The sequence below is a fragment of the Saccopteryx bilineata genome, chromosome 2 (genome assembly GCF_036850765.1).
Source record: "Saccopteryx bilineata isolate mSacBil1 chromosome 2, mSacBil1_pri_phased_curated, whole genome shotgun sequence".
NCBI lineage: Eukaryota > Metazoa > Chordata > Mammalia > Chiroptera > Emballonuridae > Saccopteryx > Saccopteryx bilineata.
The window spans coordinates 219,894,226-219,920,801 of NC_089491.1; the positions used below are offsets into that span (position 1 = coordinate 219,894,226).

Below are 26,576 nucleotides of genomic sequence, written 5' to 3' on the forward strand. Positions count from 1 at the left end.
TGGTCACAGGGATGTTGGGCATCCATGGGACAGAGGGATGTGATTCCTCTTCCCATCTCCTTGTGCCACTGAGCTGATTCTTCACTTGGCTCTCTGATTCTCTCTCTAGCCTTGGTTCTTCTGCTCTTTGGTTCATGTGAACTTTTTTATTTCCATGGACAAGTGTTTGTCTCCAATACCCCTGTTTGCTTCTTCTCTGACAAGTTCACTGTCCTCTCTAGATGCTCAGTCTGAAGGCCAGGCCCCCTCTCCTGGGAACTCCCTCTGGGGTTCTCTGTTCCCTCTTCCTTACAGGGCACAGCCACCTTCTCTTCATGTGGGTGAGTCCCTCGATGCCACCACATGCCCCTCTTCCCAGTAGTTGTGCCTCCTTCCCATTGCTCTGCTTCTCACCCTGACCTGCACAATGAATGGCCTGTCCCATCATCTGGCTTGTAAGTGTGTTCCTCTGACATTCCCCCTCAGGAGCCCGTGTAGAGCACGGGGGCTGGGGTTTCATGGGCCACATGTGGTGCAATCACCCACATGTAACTACTTCCTCCTTATTGCTACCTTAGAACAGGAAGCACTGTGCCTTCGCCATCAAGGACTTTGCTGGCCAGTGTTCTCCCAGACGTGCCGCAGAGGCAGCCTGGTAAAGAGCGGGCAGAAACCTCTGCCAGCCCAGCTGGACGCTGCTGCCACAGTCTCCAGGATATCAAGCGGGGTGAGTGGACAGGGCTCCTCTGTGTCCTGTTTTGTTTTGCTGAAATAGAACAATTCAGTCCCTCAGGTGGCATGGAGGGCTCATTGGGGGACCATCTCTGACATGAGGCTCTGTAGTCTTGGGCTCACATGGCCTAGCTGGAACCTTCACTCCTTGCTCTGTCTGCACTCTTTTTTTTTTTTTTTGTATTTTTCTGAAGTTGGAAATGGGGAGGCAGTCAGACAGACTCCTGCATGCGCCCTACCGGGATCCACCCAGCATGCCCACCAGGGGGCGATGCTCTGCCCATCTGGGGCGTTGCTCTGTTGCAATCAGAGCCATTCTAGTGCTTGAGGCAGAGACCACAGAGCCATCCTTAGCGCCCAGGCCAACTTTGTCCAATGGAGCCTTGGCTGCGGGAGGGGAAGAAAGAGACAGAGAGGAAGGAGAGCGGGAGGGCTGGAGAAGCAGATGGGTGCTTCTCCTGTGTGCCCTGGCCGGGAGTCAAACCCAGGACTCCTGCACACCAGGCCGATGCTCTACCACTGAGCCAACCAGCCAGGGCCCCTGTCTGCACTCTTTATCTCAAGCCTGGGACCTCCCATTTGCCTGCTCACTCTCTCACCAGATATCCTTGCTGAGTTCAGGGTGCTCAGATGCCAAGTGCTAAGATCCCTCTACACATGACTACTATCAGACCTGTCTTTCCCAGAGTGGGCGGCAGGCCTACATACCCCTCAGAGGCAGAGTGAACTGATGAGGCAGGCCTGTGCTTGTGGGGTTCGGACTCTGTACAATACTGTCCTGGGGGCCACCCTGGGCCTTTGAGGGCCAGTCTTGGCTACCAGGCAACTCTACTGTGGGCCTCCACCCCAAGGCCCAGCAAGGAATGTCCTGTCCCATCCATGTTTGCCCGCAGCCAAGAGGAGGACTGACTCCTAGGCTCTGCAATATGCCTTTGTCTCTTCATCCACCCTTTGAGCTTCTAGAGCCACCATGTGTCCAGGTGTCCTGCTGCCACTCAACTGTGAGGCACATGGAGAACACTTGGTGTAATCCACTTTGGCTGTCCCAGCGCTATAGTGAGTGAGAAGTAACACTCAGAGAGGAAAGCAACACATGTCCCAACCTGGCTTCCTTTCGTCAAGACCTTGGGGCTGTGGTTCTTGTTCTAATCAAGAAAAACAAAATAATGGTCAGCTACAGATAATGACTTGAGCAGGCTGATAGGGGCTCTGCATGGCCTTCATTGCCCCTGTGTGCAGGGGCAACAGCAGCCAGAGTGCAGTCAGGTGCCCTAGCTGCTCAGAATGGCTTCTGTTCCTGGTCCTGCTTCTTCCACCCACCAGAGGTATGGGAATCCAAGTCTCTGCTCTGAGCTCAGTGATCAGTTCACTGAAGACTCTGGGTGCAAAAAGGACATACACAGCCTTGACTCTGACTGTGAGGGGTATGTGAGTATGTGCATGTACTTGTGTGTGATGTGTATGGTATATTCATGTGTGTGGTATAAGCAGTATGTGATGTGTATGATGTGAGTATGTGCATGTGTGTCCATTGATGTTACTGGCAGGAGGGCCCCCTCTAATCATTCTTAGAGAACTCGTGAGGGTGGCAGCATATGTGCGTGTTGCATGTGTGTGTATGTGCATATGTCATTGGAGGAGACCTGGGAGACATAAGGCTGTGAAACCCCAGCTACCCCGCACAGGCCCCCATTCCTGCTGGCACATGGCCCCCTTTCAGGGTTGGCAGGGAGACTGATCCGTGCTAACCTCTACCCTGATGCAAAATGCTCCCAGCAACAGGGACAGGGGCTCCTGGCTCTGCATCGCCAGACTGGTGTGGAGGGGTTCCTTAGCAGTCAATTCCAGAGTCTGGGGTCTGAGGTCCTGTCAACAAGACCCTGTCACTTCACAGGACATGCTGCATCAGCACTCCCTGCTGTTCACCCTGGCGGGCCTGCTCTCCCTTGGGTCGGGTGAGTTCTGTGGGACATTCCTGGTCGGGAAGGATGGGGCCTGCCCTCGCACCCTCCTGGAGACCCTCTCCCTGGAGCCTGGCAGACACAGGCCCCCAGGTTGATCCTATCCTTCCTGGTCCTCCTGCTGACCATCCCTGTCCTTCTACCCTCTATGGGCTTGGTCATCCACCCACCCCGGACATCATTGCATTCCCTTGTGCCTGCCGGCTCTCCACATCACGTCGGCAGCCCTGTTCACGAGCCTGTCTTATCTCGTCCCCAGTCCTCTCCCAGGAATGCACCAAATTCAAGGTCAGCACCTGCCGGGACTGCATTGAGTCGGGGCCTGGCTGTGCCTGGTGCCAGATGCCGGTAAGAGCTTCATTCCTGGCTGGTCCTTCCCACCTCCCCACCTCCCAGGCTGGATGCCTTTTCTTTGCCTCTGAACCAGCGGAGCACCGAGACTATCACCAGTCATTTACTAGTGGACAGGAGCAAAAGAGGACACAGTGTTGTCTGACATATAGATAGACCTAACCCTGTCCCAGGGCAGCCTGGCGGCCGACCAGAGAATGAGGCTGTACTAGGTCAGGACAGATCCTGCGCCCTGGGCCCCCCGGGCAGGAGGCAGGGCGAGACACCTGCAGGAGGAGTCAGTTGCGTGCTTGTGTCCCCTACAGTCCAGAGCACACGGGGAGGTAAGATGTGGTCCAGCTCTCAGAATGTGGACAAGAAGTGGAGAAGTTCCCTACTGGGATCCTAGCTCCCTCTTGTCATCAGTTGTTTTATAGGTGAGGCCCCAGGAAGAAAGGCAAAGGCCTAGATTAGAACATCCAAGGAGCAGGGTAACTCCTTGTTCCTGAGTCCCAGCCCCTGTCCCAGCCTGGAGAAACACTCTTCTCTGAGAACCCCCAGATCCTGACCACACCATCCTCCCCTACTGTCTGTCCCCTTTCAGGTCCTAACCATGCACCCCTTCCATGAGGGCCTTCCAGACCTTGATCATGCCCTCCCCCACTAGATTCTGACCACACCCTTCACCCCTGGGGACCCTCAGATCCTGACCACATCCTCCTCCATTGGGGGTCCCTTCCCTGAGGCTGTGACATTGCAGATCTATTTGAAAACATATAGGCTCACTCACATTATTAATTGTTCTGAACCATCTGAGAAAATGTTGCAGCCATGAAGCCTCTTTATTCCTTAGTATTCCAAAGGTCTCTCTTAGCAACTTACAAACCACGGTGCATTCATCAGACTGGACATGCATCGTGGTACTTCACTCTGATCACATCTACACACAGAGTGAGCCAACTGTAGCAATGTTCTGAGAACAATTGTTCCCTGGTGGATATTATAACCCAGTACCACTTGTTGTATTCAAATGTCACATCTCTTTAGTCTCTTGGGTCTGGAACATTCCTCACACCCTTGACGCACGTGAAGCTTCAGTACAGCAGTGTTGTGGACAGCCCCCCACTGTGCATTTGTCTGCTGTTCCTTCTTGTTCTGTCCAGGTGGATGTTTGGCGGGAACCCCACATGGGGGCTCATGCTGTCACTGTCTCAATACTGGTGACACTAGCTAGGACCACTCAGCTTAGGTGGCAACTGCCAGGCTTGTACACTGTGAAGCCACTATTTCCCTTTGCCCTAATAAATAATCAGTGGAGAGGTGCTTGAGCCTGGGAAACATCCTGTTCTATCAAGCTTCCCCCATGAACCTTAACCGCCATCCCTGATTTGTGCCCAAAACTGTCGTCATTGGGATGGCTGGTTGACTCCCAATGGCTTCTGATGTCAGGAGAGATCCCCACCCCCCCATCTCTCTCTCTCTCTCATGGGCACGGACCCATTGATTTTTACTCTATTTGGTGGCTTATAATCGATCACTGTCATTTTGTTATTTTCATGCTCAAATTGTTCCAAGTTGGCCATGCACCTCTCCAGGCTGGCTCTGTGACTTCGGCAGCCCCAGCCTCATTTCCGAGCCCTTTCTGACTCTCTGGAATAACAAGATGCTCCAGGTCTGCTTGAACTTGTGCCCACAGTCATGGAATCAAACCCATCTCTGAGGCTTCCTGGTTCCCTCCCATGAGGGCCCTGGATCCTGACACTCCTAAACTGTCACGAACCAGTGCGACTCGTAATTTTGCAGGTTTTGGGTAGGAACAGTGGAGGATTAGAAAATAAACACAGAAAATCAATGGGATCAGGAGGACCTATTGCCAAGCTAATGAGTCTCCACCTCCAAAACGCTTTATTTATAGGGCAAAGAGCAAAGCCATTAGCAAATTAAAGAGAGCTCTGATACAAAGCCACATTTCTGAGGCAAACCAAGAATTCTCCCCAGAGCTCAAAAAACCCTCCACCATGCATATCATCTTAACTTCACAAAACAAAGGATAAAGAGAAAACTGCCTCCAGTCTCTTCGAAGCACATGGGGGATGGGAAGAGCAGAAACCATCAGCATCACAGCTAACAGGGAGCTGTGAAGAAGGGCATGTAAATTCCCTTTACCAACTTAAACATCTGAGGTTGCAGGTAAGAGCTTAGCCTTTAGCAACTTAAGCAAGTGAGGTAGGGGTGGGCGGGCAGCAAGAACTCTGTCAGCTTACTGCCAGTCCCCCACACCTCTGTCCCCCACAGATCTAAACTGCAAGGACTCGGTCACTATACAGTCTCCCACACTAAACACTTCCTTTTTTCAATCCTGTCACACACAGGAAATGGTCTCAGTCACCAGCCCACACCACCGGCAGGAGATGTTGGTGTGTTATGCATTCCTCCTTCTGATAGGGATGGCATGTGTTGGTAGAAACTTCCCTCACAGACAGAAGAGCTCCCTCCCTGTCAGGAGCCTGTCATCATCATTTGAAATAGGAGTAGGCCCAATGTCGCATCTTGGGGTTGTTTCTTCTCTGTTCTTGTGGAGTTACTTTTTTTGCTGGGTACTTAAAGGTCCCACAGAGCTCCAAAAGTGGACAGTACAGAGGCAGTTCAGAAAGCATGGCCCTCCTCTGTCCCCTATCCTGTCCCCACCCCTGTCACCAATCCCCTGCACCTAACCAGACTCCTGCCTATCTGAATATTCTCCCTGAGCCTCTATTGTGAAAGAAAGCAGAGTTGTGAATATGCTTTTAGCAAGTCCTGTGTTATCATGCCCTCCCGTGGGTGCAGCTGGCTTGGCTCAGCATCAGGACCCAGACAGAGTGGTAGAGTGGCCTCTTCCCTTTCCTGCCATGTCAGACTCCAGAGGTCTTTATGGGGACAAAGTGGGCACAAGAAAAGCACCTTGGACCCCTGCTCCCCTCCAGTCCTGTTTATTCTGGATTGCCAGGGACCTGACCCAGAATTCCGGCTTCTGTTTGGGGTTTGGGGATGACTTGGGGTGCCTTGGGACTGCCAGGCAGGCTGAGAGGGACATCCACATGTCCTTGGGAGAGACTGGCTCCCCTCCAACAAAGGTTCTGCTGATATAGGACAGAAACCCCAAGCCAGATGCTCAATGAGGCTGCGCGTGGCTCTGGGCTGTGGAGGGTTCCCCCAGTGTTCAGCCTGGGCGAGAGACATTCTTCAGCGATGCATGTGACGTGGTCTGGAAGCCTCAGGGAGGAGCCTTCTGAGTCGGGTGTCTCCCTGGCAACTGCCCAGCCTCCCCCCATCACCATATCACAGGGACTCTTGTCTTGAGTGCCAAAGCAAATGAGGAGGGTCAGCGTCTTCAAGATGCTCTGAAGGTCAACCTTGCACAATTCCCAGAGTGGGACTATTGTATTTCTCCTCCCACAGAACTTCCCCAAGCCAGGGGAACCCGACTCCATTCGCTGTGACACAAGGGCAGAGCTTGAAGCTAAGGGCTGTGCAGCCGGGGACATCATGGACCCCAAAAGCTTTGCTGACCCAGTGAAGGACAATAAAGGCGGTCAGAAGCAACTATCCCCACAGACTGTGACGCTCTATCTAAGACCAGGTGGGCTTGGCTCTGGCTGGGATTTCATAGCCGCAGACCAGCTGTCTTTTAGCCTTGTGTTCTGTATTCTTTGTTAAAGGGAGAAAAAAAACCATCTGGAAAACACTATTCTATTCCCCTCGCAAAGGCCAGGTAGTGCTGGCAGAGTATAGACCCTGATAAGTCCTGCAGCCAGCAACCTGAACAACCATTTAAATCAGCTTTGCCCAAACTAACGTGCCCCTTACCCTCCGGTCTCTGTGGCAGGTCAGGCCGCTATGTTCAATGTGACCTTCCAGCGTGCCAAGGGCTACCCCATCGACTTGTACTACCTGATGGACCTGTCCTACTCCATGCTTGATGACCTCATCAATGTCAAGAAGCTGGGGGACGATCTACTCCGGGCCCTCAACGAAATCACTGAGTCGGGCCACATTGGTGAGGCCAACCACTTGGTCCTGCCCTGAATCTCCACTGACTCTGCTGTCCACATACCTCCTCTCATCCATGTTGTGAGGGGTAGGGCGCTGGGGGCATCACACAATATCCCTATTTGCATCCTCGCTAAGGTCCTAGTGGGGGCTGGCTCTCCTGAAACTGCTGACACTGCCCAGCCCCTCCACTCCCTCTCCTTTCCTTCTGTCTGCTTTTGTTTATTCTCTGATGTCTGTAAAACAATAGTCCTATAATGCTAGTTATTTAAAAATTAAAGAAAACAAATGTATATAGCTGAGTAATCACACCATTAATAAAATAATCATGGGAAACACACACAGCCATGACCTCTACCCTGAGAGTTCTCTACATTTGACAGGCAGTAACTCATTTACAAAGTACAAGTCGTGGACACACAAGTGTCTAAGGGAAATGGAACATCTCACTCTCATCTCTGCCTTTCTCTGAGCTGTTGTCTATGTGTGGGAAGACACACACACACTCACACACATACATAATTACACATGTGCACATACCAGAACACACACCTGTGTACTCCCATGTCCCATGGAGGACCTTGCTTTCTCCCCTGCCCTGTACCAAGTAGGGAAATCAAGGGCCCACCCTCGTGTCCCCAGGCTTGTAGCACTGCCCTCCCACCGCCTGGTGCTACGTCCGCCTCCCCTGATCACCTCCCACACTGCCCCTCAGGCTTCGGATATTTTGTGGACAAGACGGTGCTCCCTTTCATCAACACGCACCCTGAGAAGCTAAGGAACCCATGCCCCAACAAGGAGAAGGAGTGCCAGCCCCCGTTTGCCTTCAGGCACGTGCTGAAGCTCACTGATGACTCCAGCAGGTTCCAGACAGAGGTTGGGAAGCAGCTGATTTCTGGGAAATCGGACGCCTCCGAGGGCGGTCTGGATGCCATGATGCAGGTTGCAGCATGCCCGGTAAGGCGCAGTCCCTGCTCTGTCTCTTGATCTCCCCAAACCGGGGACTTCAATCCCACAACCACGGTGCCACTTTCACCGTGAACTTTCTTAGGGGCCCCTCCAGACCCCCAGAGATGTCACTATCCGTTTGTGATGCAGGGCACATCTTCTGAAGCCTAAATGCGAGCAAACAATCTTGTAAAGCAAGATCACTGTGTCTCCGGATACTGGTGGTCCCTGGCTCAAAATTGTCCCTGACCTCTTGCCTCTTGGGAAATAGGGGTATTCTCAGAGGCTCTTCCATGTTGTGTGACTTAGGCAGATATGTATGGCCTGCCTTTTGCCCAATGGCCATCCCCTGCTGCTTGCTGTCCTCTCATCCACGGGGTCCTGCCTCGTCAGTCCACCTACGGGTTTATGATTAATTGGTACAATACCATCAACTCCGTGTCTTTAACCATGTGGTACTGACGCTTTGCAAACTGGCTTCCAATCCTCTGCTTCTCTGCGGATCCCTCCACACTGTTGTCCTTGCATCACAGACAAACATTTCATTTTTGTGTGATGTCACAGGATGACACACGTGTTGCTAACCTGCCTGACTCTCTCATTTCCTGTTTCAGGGCTCCTTAGGTCCTATCCTCTGTGTATGCGGAGTTCTTGCATTGTGATAAACATTTCTATGAGTACTTTCTACTCTTCTTTGGGAATAGTTCCTTAGGATTTAGTCCCAGGTCTGCACTGATTGGGGCTCAAAGGATGTTGTTTATTCACATAAACATGCATTTCGGTTTCCCTCAGTGCTCCACACATTTATTGGGCATTTCAGAATTTGTCATCTTAAAGACATACTGCCAGCCCAAGGCGCCGGAACCTAGATCAAACATGGGAACCCAAGTCAAGAAGCTGGTGTTGGCCTGGATTCTGTCTCTGGGTCGTCCTTCTCCAGAAAACCTTGTAATGGGAGGGGTGGTATAGCACCTGTCACCTCTCCTCTGTGAGGGTCTCACAAAGGAAACTGAGGCAAGTAATCTCACCTTCTCCTTCTCAGGAGGAAATTGGCTGGCGCAATGTCACAAGGCTGCTGGTGTTCGCCACCGATGACGGCTTCCACATTGCAGGTGATGGGAAGCTGGGTGCCATCCTGACCCCCAACGATGGCCACTGCCACCTGGAAGACAACATGTACAAAAGAAGCAATGAGTTTGTGAGTGCCCCTCCCCAGAGGCCTTGCTGGGAAGGGGCACAGCACAAGGGACTGGGGAAAAAACACTGGACCACAGAGGGAAGTCTGGGGTGTCTATAGTTCTGTTCAGGGGGACCAGAGGCCAGAGTCCGTCCAGGTTGCCAAGAGAGCACACCTAGGGGACCTTCTTGGCCCTCAGTCCAGGTGAAGAAGCTTTAATGTCATAGAAAGGTCAGACATTCTCCGCTTTGCGGTTGCTGTGGCAGGCCTGAACCACCTTCACCCGCCTGCTGTGAAATGATGGTCTGCAACCTGAAACTGTAAACTCTGGGCTCCTCCAAGCACTTCCGAGAGGGTATGACCCAGGTGATCTCTTCCCTGACCGTATAGACTGCTGGATACATTTTGGGGGTCCACGACTTGGACAGGAAAACTGTTCCACCTGAGGTCCTGCTGAACCTCTGCCTGAAGATGACAATGTCCATCAATTATGAAAATCACGTGCCCCAGGATGGGGGCTATGTGTGAGGGTCCACCCCTGATAAAAGTCACAGGAACTCCCTAGCACAGGGGTCTGGAACATTTTTGGCTGAGACACACATGAACGCTACATATTTGAAAATGTAATTCTGTGAGAGCCATACAATGACTCGTGTACATTACGCATTATCCAATAAAAATTTGGTGTTGTCCTGGAGGACAGCTGTGATTGGCTCCAGCTGCCCGAAACCATGAACATGAGTGGTAGGAAATGAAAGGATTGTAATACATGAGAATGTTTTATATTTTTAACGTTATTATTTTTTTTATTAAAGATTGGTCTGCGAGCCAGATGCAGCCATCAAAAGAGCCACATCTGGCTCTCAAGCCATAGGTTCCTGACCCCTGCCCTAGCAACCCACAAGCATAGATACCCCAAAATTATGTTCAGTCTCATCTCAATTTTGAACAGTGGAGAGTGGTGAGTCACCATTAGCTTTCCACTTAGTGCATTCATCAAAAGCATGTCAGAACTTGAACATTTTCCTGTCAATCAATGGTTGTTGGTGTACTTCGATGCCAACGGGATTCATCAAGTTGGGATACAGTGAAGGGGGAATTTTTATTCAGTGCTAACAGCTCAATTATGGTAAAGCATGACTGTGAGGTTTACCTGGAATGAGACGCCTCAGCCCTAGTTGTCACAGCTTGGCCTCTCTGGATAGACAGCTCTGCTCTGCTTCTGTCTGCAGAGATCCAGTCTGCTGAGATAGCTCTGTTCTGGTGTTAAGAGCTCTAGACAAGGATACAAAGTTCTTGGTAGGAAGGGAAAATGCTGCCCTCCCTGCCAAGCCAGAGCGAAGCTGACTTTTATAGAGAGAAGTCTTACCCCTGGTCATTGATTGGTTTGTTCTCATACCAGTGAGGATTCTAAACCCTCACAGTTTGATTGGTCCAAAAAGCACTATCCTGATTGGTCAGAATGGAGCCACTCTGATTGGTCAGGGAAGATAATGATGAGGATCTAACTTTGCAACATCAATTGTACCTGGAAAGTCTCAGTCCTATTAATTGAAATGCAATTCCAGGAACTCCATTCTAAGAGCTGCTTCAGATGGAAGGAACACAGTGCAGGCAGGCAGTTCAGTGCCGGCTTCTCTCTGAGGCGGGTCTTGCATGAGAGGCCCCTGCTCGGAAATGGCTTCTAGGTTCTGTTTTTAAATTTGAACCCAGTTACACCAAGAGCCCTTCTTGCTAGTTATCTTTTTCCTCAGGGCCAACAATCTTAACTGTGTTTAATATAACTGGTTTCCCTCATAAACTTATTATTCTATGTCATTTTCAACATCACTCAGAAGGGTCCCATGGTCAGCACAGGGAGGGCCTCGCCTCTGGGCTCAAGGCAGTTGCTTTTACTGGGTGGTATGGATGGTTGGCCTGGACAGCTTGTCCCGGCCTTGGGGCTATCTGACTGGGCATCTCCTCTCCAGGACTACCCATCGGTGGGCCAGCTAGCACACAAACTGGCTGAAAGCAACATCCAGCCCATCTTTGCTGTGACCAAGAGAATGGTGGGAACCTATGAAGTAAGTGGACTTGGGGTCTTGAGCAATAGGGTGGGACATTTCAATGTAATCACATGCTGAGTTCTGCTTCTGCATGCAGGGAGTGTGGGACAGGCAGACACATGGGGTCATGGGTTTGGGGGTGCGTACATTGCTGTTGGGCAGTTCAAGGCCTCTTTCTGCCACGTGACATTTTCATTTGGTTGAAAGAGGATTGTTTCCCTTAAAATTTATTTTATTTGCAGCATATTTCATGATATTGGTTCTGAGGTTTTCATTTTTGTTACAAAATAGCAAGTGTTTTAAATGAGCAGGTCCAGTTCTTCACTTTAGGGAGACTTCCTTCCTTTGTATCCACATGCACAGGAATTTAAGCATTTTCATGTGGTAAAAGGTATATCAGGAAAGTTCAGGAACCTAAGCCCTGTTCAACATTCTGCTGCCATGGGTGAGCTTGTCATGGCCTCCGCTCATGAGTCATGGGGCACTTGGTAGGGGTCAATAGTGAGACCAGTAGTTCCTGCTACCACTTTTGCCAGATTCTTCTTTTTTTTTTTTTTTGTATTTTTCTGAAGCTGGAAACGGGGAGAGAGACAGTCAGACAGACTCCTGCATGCGCCTGACTGGGATCCGCCCGGCACACTCACCAGGGGGCGACGCTCTGCCCACCAGGGGGTGATGATCTGCCCCTCCGGGGCCTCGCTCTGTTGCGACCAGAGCCACTCCAGCGCCTGGGGCAGAGGCCAAGGAGCCATCCCCAGCGCCCGGGCCATCTTTGTTCCAACGGAGCCTCGGCTGCGGGAGGGGAAGAGAGAGACAGAGAGGAAGGAGAGGGAGAGGGGTGGAGAAGCAAATGGGCGCTTCTCCTGTGTGCCCTGGCCGGGAATCGAACCCGGGTCCTCCGCACGCTAGGCCGACGCTCTACCGCTGAGCCAACCGGCCAGGGCTTGCCAGACTCTTTAAGGACAGAGCCATGCATAGCACTGAGAGAAGTGGGCGGGGACAGGCAGTAGGAGCTGGCCCAGGGCTCAACTCCCTTGAGGGCTGATGGCTGGTTGCAACAGTTTCAGAGGCCGCCTATATTAACTGCATGAGCACTAGCAGGTCAGGACCTTGCACCACTATGTCAACTATATTATGGGACAGGGTGGTCCCCTCCTCACCAAATTGTAGTAATTCCCAGTAATTTAATATTGGCAGCAGGAATTGTATTCCTGAAGACAGAGTAGTGACAGGTGGAAGCTGAGAAGAGAGACTTGAATCCCAAACCGTACCCTCCCATTTGTCCTGACAAGGCTCTGGGCAGGTCATAGGCCTTTCTGAGCCTGTTCCTTTACTGCTATTCATTGCAATCCTGAGAACAGAGTGTCAAGGTAACCAATACTTTGTAAGGATAGCATACACTGGACCCTCCTTGCTGTTTCTGCACTAAGTCCCCATGCAGCAGAGAGGACAAGAATTGGAAGAGCCCAGGTTCTGAAGCCACAGTAGAGTCCCACAGTGGGGGTGGAGAGAGGTGGGTGGTGGAAACCAGAGAGGGTTTGTGACAAGGACGTATTGGTCCTCATGGGCTCGATGGAGTTGACAGGACTCCATTCTGGGGGTCACAGCAGAGCTTTAAAGCAAGAAATTGATGCAACTATCTGTAAGATAAAGTGAATGATATCATGAGCCTTAAACCAGGTTAAGGAGAGTGTGTGGGAGAAGGGGACCAAAGGGTCCCTGGAGGTTGTCCCCAGGCCTGTCTGCATCATAGGTGCTTTGACCTGCTACCCCATGGACATAGCTGAACCAGCTGACTGTGGCCTGCCAGAACCAGCTATCATATTGTTTCTAACATGATCATTACTAAAATTCAATTATATCAACTCATTGAAATGCTCTAAACTCACCCCTTTCTGATGCTTTGGCATATTTTTGATCACCTATGGCCTGGATTTTTACTGATCATATCTGCATGGTGGGAACCCTACCTAACCATGGCAAGGCATCTCTCTCCCCAGTTCGATATTCAGTGATATCAGTAATGCAAAATCAACCCAGGAGGGACTATTTCTACCAAGGAAATTAGCAAATACTATAATCAGGGTTTTTCCCCCGAGAGCCTGATGTTAAGTTAACCAGCATACCACTGACCATGCACTATCTTAACTAAATACTGTAAGAAATCAGGTGGGGGATTGCCACAAAACCGATGGGACCGGGAGGACTCCTCAAACTGCCTGGCAGTATCTGAGTGTCTTATAGCCTCAATTCGCTTTATTATATAGATCTATGCAAATCAAGGAGCCTGATACAAAGTTGCACATCAAAGGCTAAGACAGGAACTCTCCCAAGGCAAAAACAAGATACATTAGTGAAATTTACAAACATCTGAAATAAACAGAGTCAGAGGAAGGGCATGTATATTGCTTCCAGCAACCCAAGGAAGCAAGTGGAGTGGGTGCAAATATTCAGCATCAAAGCCAAATATGGAGATGGAGGGGGGAGAACTTAGCCTTTTGCTAAGCCTCGAATCTATAATGGCTTTTTGCCATTAACTGTCCACAACAGGGGATTGTCCCAGTCTTTGTACAGGTGAGAAGGGACACTCAAAGGTGTAACAAACCTGTGAATGCTGAGGTTTCTATGATCCCAGGGTATCACCCGTGACCCAACTGGTCTTCTTACCTGACAGAAGCTCACCGAGATTATCCCCAAATCGGCGGTTGGGGAGCTGTCAGAAGACTCCAGCAATGTGGTCCAGCTCATTAAGAACGCCTACAATGTGAGTCCCTGGGTGCTCTGTGGGGACCAGACCTCAGCACAGATGCTGCCACCCTGCAGGTCAACAAAAGGGTGTTCTGCAGAGGAGAGCCTGTGTGTGTATGGGCCACCACTGGCATTGTGGACACACTGACACTGGGCTTCCCAAGGGCAGCTGTGTCCTCTCTTGTTGGTGGCGTTTTCTCTGCCATGTTGGACCCTCACCAGGGCCTTCTCTGTAACACAAGGCCCAGGCCTTCTTCTTGGCCAAAAGTCCTGTTGGCTTCCTTGAGCCAAGCTTGCTGGGAGCTCCTGATAAATGCTAAAGCCATTGAATTTAGTTAGAGCCCCCACTGAGGACATCGTGATGGCTTCTTGTACGGTTCTGGGCCCTAGACCCCGAATCTGGCCCACATGAAACCCAGCTGCTGCCTGGGGATGGTCCCATCTTTTCCGGATGGTGCCTCCCTTATTGGCACATTCACCATCTCTCTGCCTATCTCTTTGTGTGTGTCTCTCTTTCTTTCTCTTTCTCTCTCTCTCTCTCTCTCTCTCTCTCTCTCTCTCAGTATCTTTATCTCTCTGACTTTCTCCCTGTCCTTCTCTCTCTGTCTCTGTCTTTCATGCACTTAAACAGTTTTCCAGGTGCCATCTGTGTCGGGCACTGAGTCAATGGTGGGGGGATGGTCAAGCCCATTCTCATGGGGTTGTGATCTATCAATCCCCACATTGACTTGTCTTGAGGGCAGGGCCAGACATTGGTGACTCCCACACCCACTGCACCCCATACAGGACCAACCACTCCCCAGCTCTTAGCCAGCCCTGTGGGCGAGCGGTGGGGCATGAGAATTGGGTGGAGTGCAAAAGCCATCACCTAGAAAGTCCCAGGAATAACAGAACAATCCTCCTTAATCGGCAGCTGCTCTTTGCCCACAGAAACTCTCCTCCAGAGTCTTTCTGGACCACAACACCCTCCCTGACACCCTGAAAGTCACCTACGACTCCTTCTGCAGTAACGGAGGATCGCTAATGAACCAGCCCAGAGGGGACTGTGACGGTGTCCAGATCAACGTCCCGGTGAGGTTCCATCCCCAAATTCTGTAAGATACTCTCCAGTGATAGCTGGAAGGAAGTGCATCCAGGCCAAAGAGAAAGCTCAGGAACAAGTCAGGGGCAGAAGCCAAGGTCCACCGGAGGTCCAGTTCCCTTCCTCTAAAATCCTCTCTGAGGTGGAATGGTACTTGTGTACATTTATGTCGTAACTGTTTAAGGAGGAGCAGGTGGTGCCCTTAGCACTGTCCTTGGCAAAAGGCATCCAGGTTACCAACAGTGAAGACTCCCCTAGTGTAGTCCTAATGACTGTGAGGTCGTCAGCGCCCCTGGGAGCAGACACTGGAATAGCCCGTCCCCACAAATAAGGGCAGTCCTTCCACACACTTCACATTTGGGTTGGTTTTCCTGATTTATGATTTTGTTTTGTTTTTGAAAACACATTAAATCACGGGCACAACGGATGATTAGAAATAAATACTGACTTGTTTCTTTAATATTTTAAACTTACGATGACCATAGCAATTTCATTTTTCCTTTCACTGGTTGTGAACTAATATTCAGCAAAATACTTGCTTTTATTGCATTTTTAAATATGACATTAAAATTCACTCAGACATGTTACTTACTAAATCTTGCATGTGAATTTTTACTGAATTGTCTCCTTCTTGCACTGGGTGATTCACATGGGAATTTATTCAATCTTGTTGTTGGCTGATTGCTTCTTACACACACATTTTTCCTGATATTTCTGCTCTATGTTAATGGGCCATTTGGAAATTCACTAAAATTGATTTGGGGATGCCTTGCGGTAGACAAGCTGGTGCTCTCAGAGGCTAGTGCTGGTGTCCACGTCAAGTGTGCGTGTGGCTGACGGGGACTCTGCTCTGCCCACTCTGTCCTCTCAGGCATGATCTTGACCCTTTATTCAGGGTCAGAACACAATTCTGCATTCAGAACTTAGGACTTCCTGTGGGATTCGGGCACTTCAGCATTCTGGACTCAGAGACAAAGTGTATGTCCTTTACAAAGTCACTTTAAAACCCTTTTGAATGCTGTGTCACAGAAAGTATTCTAAAAACTGTCTCCCAGTCTATGACCAGGCCAGGATGTCGAGTGCAGAGAGTGGCCTGCGACTGCTGTGTTCCGGCCTTTCGTCCTTTCCTCATCTCAAGACCCGAGTCCCAGAGAACCCCAGTGTCCCGTGTTCTTCCCCCTCCCCATCTCCACCCACTCCTTCTAGGCACCTGAGAGGCCAGGAAGCAGGGTCCTGAATCTGGTGTCTAGGTCTAGCTTGAGCCCTGCCATTCCCCATACAGGTCACCTTCCAGGTGAAAGTCACTGCCACAGAGTGCGTCCAGGAGCAGTCATTTGTCATCCGGGCACTGGGCTTCACAGACACAGTGACTGTGAGGATACTTCCCCAGTGCGAGTGCCAGTGCAGGGACAGAAGCCCGGACCGCAGTCACTGCAGTGACAAGGGCTCTGTCGAATGTGGCATCTGCAGGTGAGTCTCCCCAGCCCACCCCCCGTGCAAGAGCCACACTAAGCAGCAAAGGGTCCTGAACCGGGAGCCCTGCTATGTGTCCCTCCTGCTCCAGGTGTGATGCCGGCTACATCGGGAAGAGCTGTGAGTGCCAGACACAAGGCCGGAGCAGCCAGGAGCTAGAAGGCAGCTGCCGGAAAGACAACAGTTCCATCATTTGCTCGGGGCTGGGGGACTGTATCTGCGGGCAGTGTGTGTGCCACATGAGCGACGTGCCCAACAAGAAGATCTTCGGACAGTTCTGCGAGTGTGACAACGTGAACTGCGAGCGCTATAAGGGCCAAATCTGCGGTGGTGAGTTCCTGGGGGTGGGGGACAGTGTGGGCGGTGGGGACAGAGAAGCAGGCGGACCCACATATGCAGGTCCTGTGTCTGGGCCCTGTTGAGTGGAAGGTCAGTCTGTGTGTCTGGGGCTGTGTGGGGTGACTCACAGTGGCCCTGCTGTCTTCCAGGTCGTGGTGAGTGCCGCTGTGGCAAGTGCAACTGCAATCCAGGCTATGAGGGCTCGGCCTGCCAGTGCCAGCAGTCCACAGATGGCTGCTGGAATCGGCAGGGGTCACTGTGCAGTGGCCGTGGCCAGTGCCTCTGCAACCGGTGCCAGTGCGACGCAGGCTACCAGGAGCCTTCTTGTGAGGAATGCCCAAGTTGCCCGTCGCCCTGCGGCCGGTACATGTAAGTGCTCGCCTCCCTGACACTGGTGCACTTGTGAGCCTCCAGCAGAAACCCTGGACTGGCTGAGGCCCAGGAGGGGATGAGGGTTCTTGCAGGCTCCCTCTTCCAGACTTTTGCACAACTACTGCTGTCCTGCAGCTCTGGGGTCATAATCCATCCTGGACCCCACCTGTCAGGCGTCCAGTTCCCAATGGCTCTGCCCACCTCACTCCCCAGGAGCAACCCCTCCTACCCCCACCACATAGACCACACCGGCTCCAGCATCAGCCCCAGGCACCCAGGACCCACCCCACCTGAGCGCCCCTGGTGCCCGGACACCGGAGCTCTCTATGATATTGCACACCCTCGCACATGCTCTCACACCAGTGTACTCCCTGTTGCACACATGCTCACGCAGCAGCTCATTCGTAGCTCCTGTGCCGAGTGCCGGAAATTCGACAAGGGCCCCTTCGTGAAGAACTGCAGTGTGGAGTGTCAGAGCCTGACACTGAAGAACAACCCTGATGAGCTGAATCAGTCTAAGAACCAGCGGAAGTGCAAGGAGCGTGACTCAGAGGGCTGCTGGCTGACCTACACCCTGGGGCAGGTGGATGGGAGGGACACATATGTCATCCATGTGGACGAAATTCGAGGTGAGACCCCACCAGGCAGAACATGGGTGTCAGATCTTGGATCATTAGGACTCTGGTGATGTCGAGGCTTCTGCGCAGGGCCACCTTCTAATCAGAGTGCAGGCCTGGCTAGGTCAGGTGAGCATCCTGGACTGTGGTCCACCTGCCCCAGACCCTTTCCTCCAGTCTCTGGCCTCACCTCCAGGTGAACGATGGGCAGTAGACAGCTTGTCTCCTTCCTCAAAGGGGATGGGACCATGTTGAAGGGACTACATGCCCTGAGCTAGTGATTACCCACAGATGCTGACTGAGGACTGGAGCGCTGTGTCCCAGTCTGGTCCAAGCATGGCTATGTGAGCTATGGAAAATCCGAGTGCTCTGACCTCAACCCCAGAGGAGGATCCTGGGGCCCTGGGAGACCAGGCATCCAGTTTTTCATGCGTTACATGCTGTCCATTTGCTTGGCTTCAGGTCTGTACCTGTCCCAGTAGGGATGAAGGACACAGAGACACCAACCCTATCATCAGGGTTCATGTGCCAAGGAGTTAGGAGGCCCTTGGTCAGCACCTCAAAACACTAGATCAAGCCTGGCCTGTGGTGGCACAGTGGGTTAAGTATCAGCCTGAAACGCTGAGGTCGCTGGTTCGAAACCCCGGGCTTGCCTGGTCAAGGCATGTGTGGGAGTTGATGCTTCCTGCTCCTGCCCCCTTTCTCTCCTCTCTCTAAAAATGAATAAATTTAAAAAACACTAGATCAAGACTGGGGGGAGGGCTATAGCCCAAGACATGAGGTTCAAAGACCATGTCAAGGGATGTTTCCCAAAGTCAGAGGGTTGGTCTCTGGGAAGAAAGAGCATGTTGCAGTCAGACCACAGGATGAGAGCATGCAGACATGGGGGACAAAGTGTGTTCAGTCAGAAGCACTTGGGGCCTCTCATTCAAAGGCCCTGTGAGTCCTAGGAACCATTCAGGTCTCTTTCCAAACATAGTAGGAAGTCCTTAGCAGAATTTCAGGATAGTGAGGGACACTTCTGAACTGTATTTTCCAAAACTGAACACTGACCCATGGAGGGCCAGGTGGATGCTGACCTAAGAGTGGCCAGGTGCACACTGAAATACAGGAGACCAGGTGGACCCAACCTAGGAGGGGTTGCTCGTGTTCAGAACTGAATGGGGCTGGTTGGGCTGGGTTGTGAGGGCAGAGAGGACAGAGAAGGGAACTGCCCATGGATGAAACATGAGACAGGATCAGAAAAAATGGGGGACAGGTGCATGACCCACACCCCATGGCATGTGAGGTTAGGTTAGGTTCGAGGAGGTACATCGTGTGACAAGAAGAAAGCATGTGTGACACACTGCCACTTATGGTAACACAGCCCCATGGAATGGCTTACCAGTTTTAGACAGCCAGCCTGGGAAGCCTACAAACTCTCAGCAACTCCACTCCATTCCTGCTCAGAGAGGCTGAAGGGATGCAGAACAGGGAGGCCCAGTCATCAGGTGACCACACTGGGCATGGGCCAGCAGTGTGTTAGGGCTCTTGCAGGACTGAGACTTGCTCCCAGCTCCCTTTTCTGCATGGGAGCCCTCGTATGGCTTAGAGAGCACAGCCTGATCACAGCCGGTGTCCTGCCCATGCTCTGTCCTGGTTGGTTGGTAACCTGGACCCCTCTTGCTCTGTAAACAAGAATCCTCACAGTTTCATTTGTAACTGCATAGCCTGGCCTTGTCCCCAGTCCTGCCACCCTCGGGCTGGGGTCTGGGGCCAGGTAATTTGCTCACCTACTGGTGGCTGTAAGCCAGATAGTGGGAAAGCTCTGTCCACCTGAGCACTGTGCAGTGAGCTCGTATGGGGCACCCACAGAGCCTGGTAGCTGGAGAGGGCAACACTCAGTGTGCATGTGCTTTCTCCTTACCTTAGAGTGTCCTAAGAGAACCAGCATAGCTGCTGCCATCGTGGGAGGCACTGTGGTAGCATCCCAATTGATTGGCATCTTCCTTCTGGTCATCTGGAAAACACTGACCCACCTGGGCCTCCTCAAGGAGAACAGTGTGTCAAGAAAGAGAAACTCGAGTCCCTAGGGGAACAACATGAGTGAGTGGCTGACCCTTGGAGGTCAAAGCAGCTGGTCCCTTGTGGAGGGTCTCACCCTTCCACCCCGTGTAACCCCATATGTGGCAGCCAACTCCCCCCCCCCCCGCCGCACCATCCTCAGAATATACCCTGCTCTGTGCTAGCCCTGCCAACAGGACTAGACCAGCAGCAAGGACACTCCCTCCAAGCTCCTCCCACCTTTGCACTCACAAGTCCCATTTGCTTCTCTCACTAGAATAACCCCCTTTTCAAGAGTGCCACCATGACAGTCATGAACCCCAAGTTTGCTGAGAGTTAGGGCACTTGGTGAAGATGAGATCATCTGAACCAACCGGATGGAATCACCCCCAAACCACATCTCCTCCATCAAGGTGACCACAACCCTCCTTTATGGACACGGCTTACAATACCTGATGATTTCATCCATTAACCAAACATCCACTGTTACTTTCTGCCCTGAAAATGACAGACAGCCCAGTGATTATGTGGACTCCTCAGGAGACGCAATTCTCCCTTCTGACAAGAATGACCTTCTGATTGAGACCTGCAGAAGGGATTGCTGCAGTCTTATAAAGTTAGATAGGCATTTTCCTGTATAAAAGGATGGCAGTCTGATGAAAGGTGGTAAAAACATATTTATGTTTGCACTTCTCAGGTATAACTTTACATTCATTGATTACACTGTTCCTTAATTGTGTGTATAGAAAACAATAAACTTTCCTAGAGTGTCTCCATGAGAGCTTGCTCTGCAGGCTGCGTCCTCTCTCCCCCATTCTGCTCTCAGTACACATGGAAGGTCCATGTTGACTTCTGTTCCTGGCTCCAGGATCAGTTTTGTTGTCTTTTCCCTCACCTGTTGGCCATGCATACAAGGCCTCTCCTGTTCTCAGTCCTTATCCCACAAGGAGGACCAGATGGAGCAGACATAGCCTTTATTACTTACATACAAGAGCAGCACTGATGGCAGCTGGTTGGTGAAAGTTCCGCGCTCCGCTGAGGGGGATTGTGGTTTAAATAGCTAAGCCCTTGTTGATTACTCAAGTGAAAGTTTTTGTCTACATGCAAACAGGCAAATAAGCAGAGAGTAGGGGGAAGGATATGTGCCATTCTGAACCGTCCTTCCTTGATACATATCTGGTAATCAGTTCCCTAGTTCTTAATAAAACCCTAGTTATAGTTTTACTACCCTCTAACTCATGGCCTGCAGTCGGGATCTGTGACCACGGCACCATGTGGTTAGGGATGGGGAAGGGCCACGTCCAGCATTGACTCTCCATGGGTCTCCCATAACCTTCATCTTTATAGTTTGTACTTTAGAGGGAGACTGGTCCCTACCTTTCAAGTCTCTGCTTGAAGCAGGGCCTTGAGGTAGGGTTGCGAGGTGTCACGTGGCTGCTCAGTGTCCAGCAGCTTCAATGGAGCCAGGAGCTGCAACAGGACAAGGCCAAGAGGCTCTGTTCACAGCCCCGCCCCTCCTACTTCTCCCATGAGAAGATTCCAGAACAGCTCTCTATCTGCTTTTTCCTGCTGAGCATGCTAGAATCCAGAAGCCAATACTGTCCCACTGCCCCTATGCACTTCCCTACCCAAGTATGGAGATGTACCTGCAGCCAGACACTGCCCCTAGGGGAGCTAGGGCCTCACTGCAACCAGGTTGGACTTCTTTGCCCACGATGGCACCAGACGCCATGTCTTCAGCAGCCAACTGAACAAGACTATGTCTCGCCAGAACACACAAAGCACAAGGAAGGTCACTGGAGGGACATCAAGCGTTTCTGAACCCCAGGTAACATGTTTTTCTGCCATTGTGTGTTTAAGCCACTGTAAAAGCCCTTAAATCTGACAAGTGACTTTGATCCAAGGGACACTTGGCTGGCCATGCTGCCCATGAGCATATAACCGCCACACATTCCAAGACAGGGAAAGAGGTGGAGGTCATTCTGAGCCTCCCTCCACCTGCTTGGGTCCCACTCTGCACTTAAAGTTCTGCAAGGACAGACTCTCAGGGCCCCTTGACATCCATTCTTTCAGATGAAGAAGGTGGTCACAGCATGCCTCAGGCTGCCAGTGAAGACACGGTGGGTGGGATGTGACCCCACCTAGCGGGCTGGCTCCTGACCACCCGCTAAGATAGGAGAAAGAGTAAATGAAGCACATTTTCCCGGGATAAACACACCACATGACAGATGGTATGCGGCATGAGAGGAAACCCAAAAATGCTACTAGGAGGTCACATAGAAGCGTCTATGAGTAACACTGGCCCAAGGGCCATGGTTTACCCACACCTGGTCCATGGTCGCAATTTGTCACCTCAAGGATGCCACGCACAAGAAACAGCAGCTTGGCCCTGGCTGGTTGGCTCAGCAATAGAGCATCAGCCCAGCATGTGGAAGTCCCAGGTTCAATTCCCGGCCAGGGCACACAGGAGAAGCGCCCATCTGCTTCTCTACCCCTCCCCCTCTCCTTCCTCTCTGTCTCTCTCTTCCCCTTTCGCAGCCAAGACTCCACTGGAGCAAAGTTGGCCCGGGCACTGAGGATGGCTCCATGGCCTCTGCCTCAGGCCCTAGAATGGCTCCAGTTGCAACAGAGCAACACCACGGATGGGCAGAGCATCGCCCCCTGGTGGGCATGCCAGTGGATTCTGGTTGGGCACATGTGAGAGTCTATCTGACTGCCTCCCTGCTTCTAACTTTGGAAAAAGAAAAAAAGAAAAAGAAAAAAAAGAAACAGCAGTTTTCTGGCTTCCTGAGCAGAAAAGCTCCACCTCCCGAGGCCCCCATGAAGAGGGCTGGGGGGATGCTCAGCAGAATGTTGTACAACCATCATTTATGGGGTCCACAGCCATGGGAGGCAGACATGGACACCAAAAGTCATCCTAGGACAAAGGCAAGTATGAATGCCTCCCTTTACCTGTGCCACACACAAGCACCCCCAGGGTCTAAAGAGGAACTCAGACCTACAACTGGGGCCCTGGCTAACAGGAGCACCTGAAAGCCCCACACCACAGACTCAAAGGCCAGCAGCTGACACAGAGGCTGTGGATGGGCTTCTGTGCGTCTGGGCCTCTCTGTGCCAGGGCCTCTGTGTGTCTGTATCCAGTGTGTGAGGGCTCCATAAGTCAGTGTGGGTCACAACAGGGTGCAGGCCCCACCAGTCACAGCTGTCACTGGGCAGTGCCACTGCCCCTTGGAGCAAAGGGACCCTTCTCCCTCCCATCAGGGGGTCTGACTTGGCTCAAGCTAGACTCAGTATATCAGTATCTGCCTATGTCACCCTCGATAGAATGAAGGGGACAATTGGGTGTGCCAGGCTGCCACTTTGCAAAACCAGGGCACAGTGTTTCATCTGTCAGCAGGAGGGGGAAATGGGAGGGGGACTGAAAAGACAACACCTCATTCTCTCGACAGGTTGTTAGGGTGCCACACAGACGGGAGATGGCAACATTGGGTGCACAGGGCCTGGGCCTAGGCTCTGAGAGACGAGTACCCAAGACAAGCCCTGGACCTGCCAGGGACACTCCAGCCTGCAGTAAGGGGCACATCAGGCTGACTGGGCTTGGCAGGGGTGGCACTCAACAAATGTTCACCACACTAAACAGACCCTGCTTTCCATTCCGCAGGAACACCTCTGAAAACCACCAGACCCCCCTCACCACACAGATTCAGACCAACCCCTGCCTTCAGTGCTGGGGGGACAGGCATGGTGGCTCTCATCACTTCCTTTAAAACAAGGAAGTCATGGTGAGTGGGTGGAGAGTGAGTCCCCAAATCCTGCCCCATCCAGCTCCTGCCATGGCATCTTTTGAACCAGAATAGATACCCCCTTTTCTTATAACACCTCTGTCTACCCAGAGGGGCACAAGGCTGTGACATCCCTGGCCTTGACCTCCCCGGTGCATATCCTCCACTTCCCTCCCTCAGCCACCCTGTTTTTTCCAGTGCTTATCCTTGTCAACTGTCTGTCCCCCACGCTACCTCTACGCTGGACCTCAGGACCATGGTGGTCTCCTATCCCCAGTGCCTGGCTGGGGCTGTGAAGGTAATTGTTTTTTTCTCTGACTCAATCCTTTGTCACCTGAGGGTGCTCACAGACCAAGTTGTATGCACCCTTTACTACACAGAGCTGGGGACACAGCGGGCACATACTCAGGGGTGCAGGAGGATTTCTCTTCTTCTCCCAGACTGCAAGCCCCTCCAGCCTCTGCAAGGCTCAGACCACAGAAGAGCTGTAGGCATATGGTCACTGCACCTGAGGTCTGGGGTCTCGCACTGTTGTGGATGGTTTCCAGGAGATGCAAACACCCCTGCCGCATTTCCACCTGCCTGGTCCTAGGGCCCTCTGCCAGGACCTCTTAGAGAAACACCAGGCTCTGCAGTCAGGGTTCCCAAACTCTGGATATGTGTTAGAGTGCACAATTACCTGCGAACAATGCAGCTGCTTCTCCCAGTATGACCAGTGACAGTCCTGGGACCTGGAGCTCCAGGGCCTGCTGCATCCTAGCCCTGCCTGGTCCTGGTCCTTTACCATAACCACAGGTGTCTGTGTGCTAAGAGTCAGGCCTCCTTCCTGGGCTGGTCATCAGGGTTGGCCACCAGCCCCCTAGGTACAACTCCCAGCCAGCTTAACCTTGCTCCAAATGAGCCTTGCTCAATCTCGGGACACATCCTATCAGCTCTTCTCCCTATCGTCTCCTCTCCCCACAGCTCTTGCCAGGCCTGAGAACCACCTCACTTAGGGAGGGCAAGCCACATTCACAGCCCTCAAGGTGGCCAGCCTTGGAGGTGATTTGGCCAAGGTAGGAGCTTCTGAGCCCCAGTCTCATTTCTATAATGGGGATGCCATAGGGGTCTTTGAGGATCAATAAATGAAGAACCAGGAATACCTGCAGGTAGCACGTGCTCAGTAGATTCCAGTGACTCTGGAGTAGTTAAGGAATAGTTCAGGTAAGATAGTTCAGGTAAGGTTTGGGTATCGTAGAGCCAATATGACAGACAGGCAGATGCCCATGGAAGGCTAAGGCTCAGTGCCCTGGCTTTTGGGTGCTTGTTCAAGGGGGAAGACCTGAGTCTGCCTCAGCCCTTTCTGCCTGCTCCCTGACCCCAGGGCGATTGGGATGGAAGGTGACTTCTTGCCCTCCTTCCCTACAGCCCAGCCCACTTTCTTAAGGACCTTCTCTTGCTTCCTCAAGAAATCAGCTCTGCGTAGGAGGCACCTTGTTCCAGCGGTGCCACTAAGACCTGCCCGAGCCTCAGTGCACAGTAAGCTCAATCTATCTACCAGCCATGTGTGCCATGTGTTGGAAGGTGGAGGCAGAAGCTAAGTCTCACTGTGCTGCACCTGGCCTGGTTCCGGGAGGGGTGCCCAGGCATCCCCCCACTCCAGCATCTTCTCCCAGACACAGTGGGGGAACAGGTGAGCAGCTGACGCACCGGGGGCAGGGGTGTAGGTGTGCATTGCCTGCGTCTCATGGACACGTGGGCACCTAGACTTATGCACCTCTCGGTCCCACTGCCCAAAGGAGGCACACTGGCCTCAGTGACCTGGTGCACTGGGCTGCTGTTTACCTACGCCTTCTGGACTTGCAGACATCTGGGTGGGTTTTTTTGTTTTGTTTTGTTTTGTCTTTTTACAGACACAGAGATTCAGAGAGAGGGATAGATAGGGACAGACAGACAGAAAGGGAGAAAGATGAGAAGCATCAATTCTTCGTTGTGGCACCTTAGTTGTTCATTGATTGCTTTCTCATATGTGCCTTGACCAGGGGGGCTACAGCAGACCGAGTAACCCGTTGCTCAAACCAGATGAACCCATGCTCAAGCTGGCGACCTTGGGGTCTTGAACCTGAGTCCTCCGTGTCCCAGTCCGATGCTCTATCCACTGCACCACTGCCTAGTCAGGCTATCTGGGGTTTTTGTTTTGTTTTGTTTTTACAGAGACAGAGAGAGAGTCAGAGAGAGAGAGAGAGAGAGAGAGAGATAGGGACAACAGACAGGAACGAAGAGATGAGAAGCATCAATCATCAGTTTTTCGTTGCGACACCTTAGTTGTTCACTGATTGCTTTCTCATATGTGCCTTGACCGCGGGCCTTCAGCAGACCAAGTAATTTCTTGCTTGAGCCAGAGACCTTGGGTCCAAGCTGGTGAGCCTTGCTCAAACCAGATGAGCCCGCGATCAAGCTGGCGACCTCAAGGTCTCGAACCTGGGTCCTTTCGCATCCCAGTCCCATGCTCTATCCACTGCGCCACTGCCTGGTCAGGCGGTCTGGGGTTTTAAATGGTCAGTTTGGGTCTCTATTTGATAGTTTGTCATTCAAGCATCTCTATAACTGGACAAATTTCAGGAAATCACTACCCTGTTGGCCTCTGGAGCAGTGAGGCAAGTGCTCAAGTTGTGGGTCTCCACGGGCAGCGATCATGACTACGGGTGGCCAGTCCCCCTTGTCCACACCCAGTAAAGCAACAGGAAGTCAGATACAAATGATTCAAGGCTGTGGGATTCCAGCATTTGGATCCTCTTGGGGCAAAACACTGTGTCAGACACACCGTGGGATGGCAGGGAGCAATTTGGGGGAAGTGGGCAGGGTAGGAGGAAGAGGCCTGCGGAGGAGGTTGCCCAAGCATTGATTTCAACAAGTGCGTTCAGCCCCAGGAAGGTGA

General features: G+C 51.9%; 1 protein-coding gene across 2 annotated transcripts; it reads left to right on the forward strand.

Moving 5' to 3' along the window:
• Positions 1-569: 569 nt before the first annotated feature.
• Positions 570-20,638, forward strand: LOC136325209 (integrin beta-2-like). Of its 2 annotated transcripts, XM_066259204.1 has the most exons (16): positions 570-706; positions 2,606-2,666; positions 2,932-3,020; positions 6,441-6,621; positions 6,868-7,038; positions 7,747-7,988; positions 9,022-9,177; positions 11,127-11,222; positions 13,879-13,968; positions 14,883-15,023; positions 16,316-16,503; positions 16,598-16,836; positions 16,995-17,214; positions 17,626-17,846; positions 19,746-19,919; positions 20,155-20,638. In XM_066259204.1, exons 2-15 carry the CDS (start codon positions 2,609-2,611, stop codon positions 19,904-19,906), a joined length of 2,253 nt encoding a protein of 750 aa, XP_066115301.1. In that variant the 5' UTR covers positions 570-706; positions 2,606-2,608; the 3' UTR covers positions 19,907-19,919; positions 20,155-20,638. The 2 variants fall into 2 exon arrangements, with proteins under 2 accessions (XP_066115301.1, XP_066115303.1); XM_066259206.1 differs by lacking the exon at positions 19,746-19,919 and having other exon boundaries at positions 20,155-20,637.
• Positions 20,639-26,576: the final 5,938 nt, after the last annotated feature.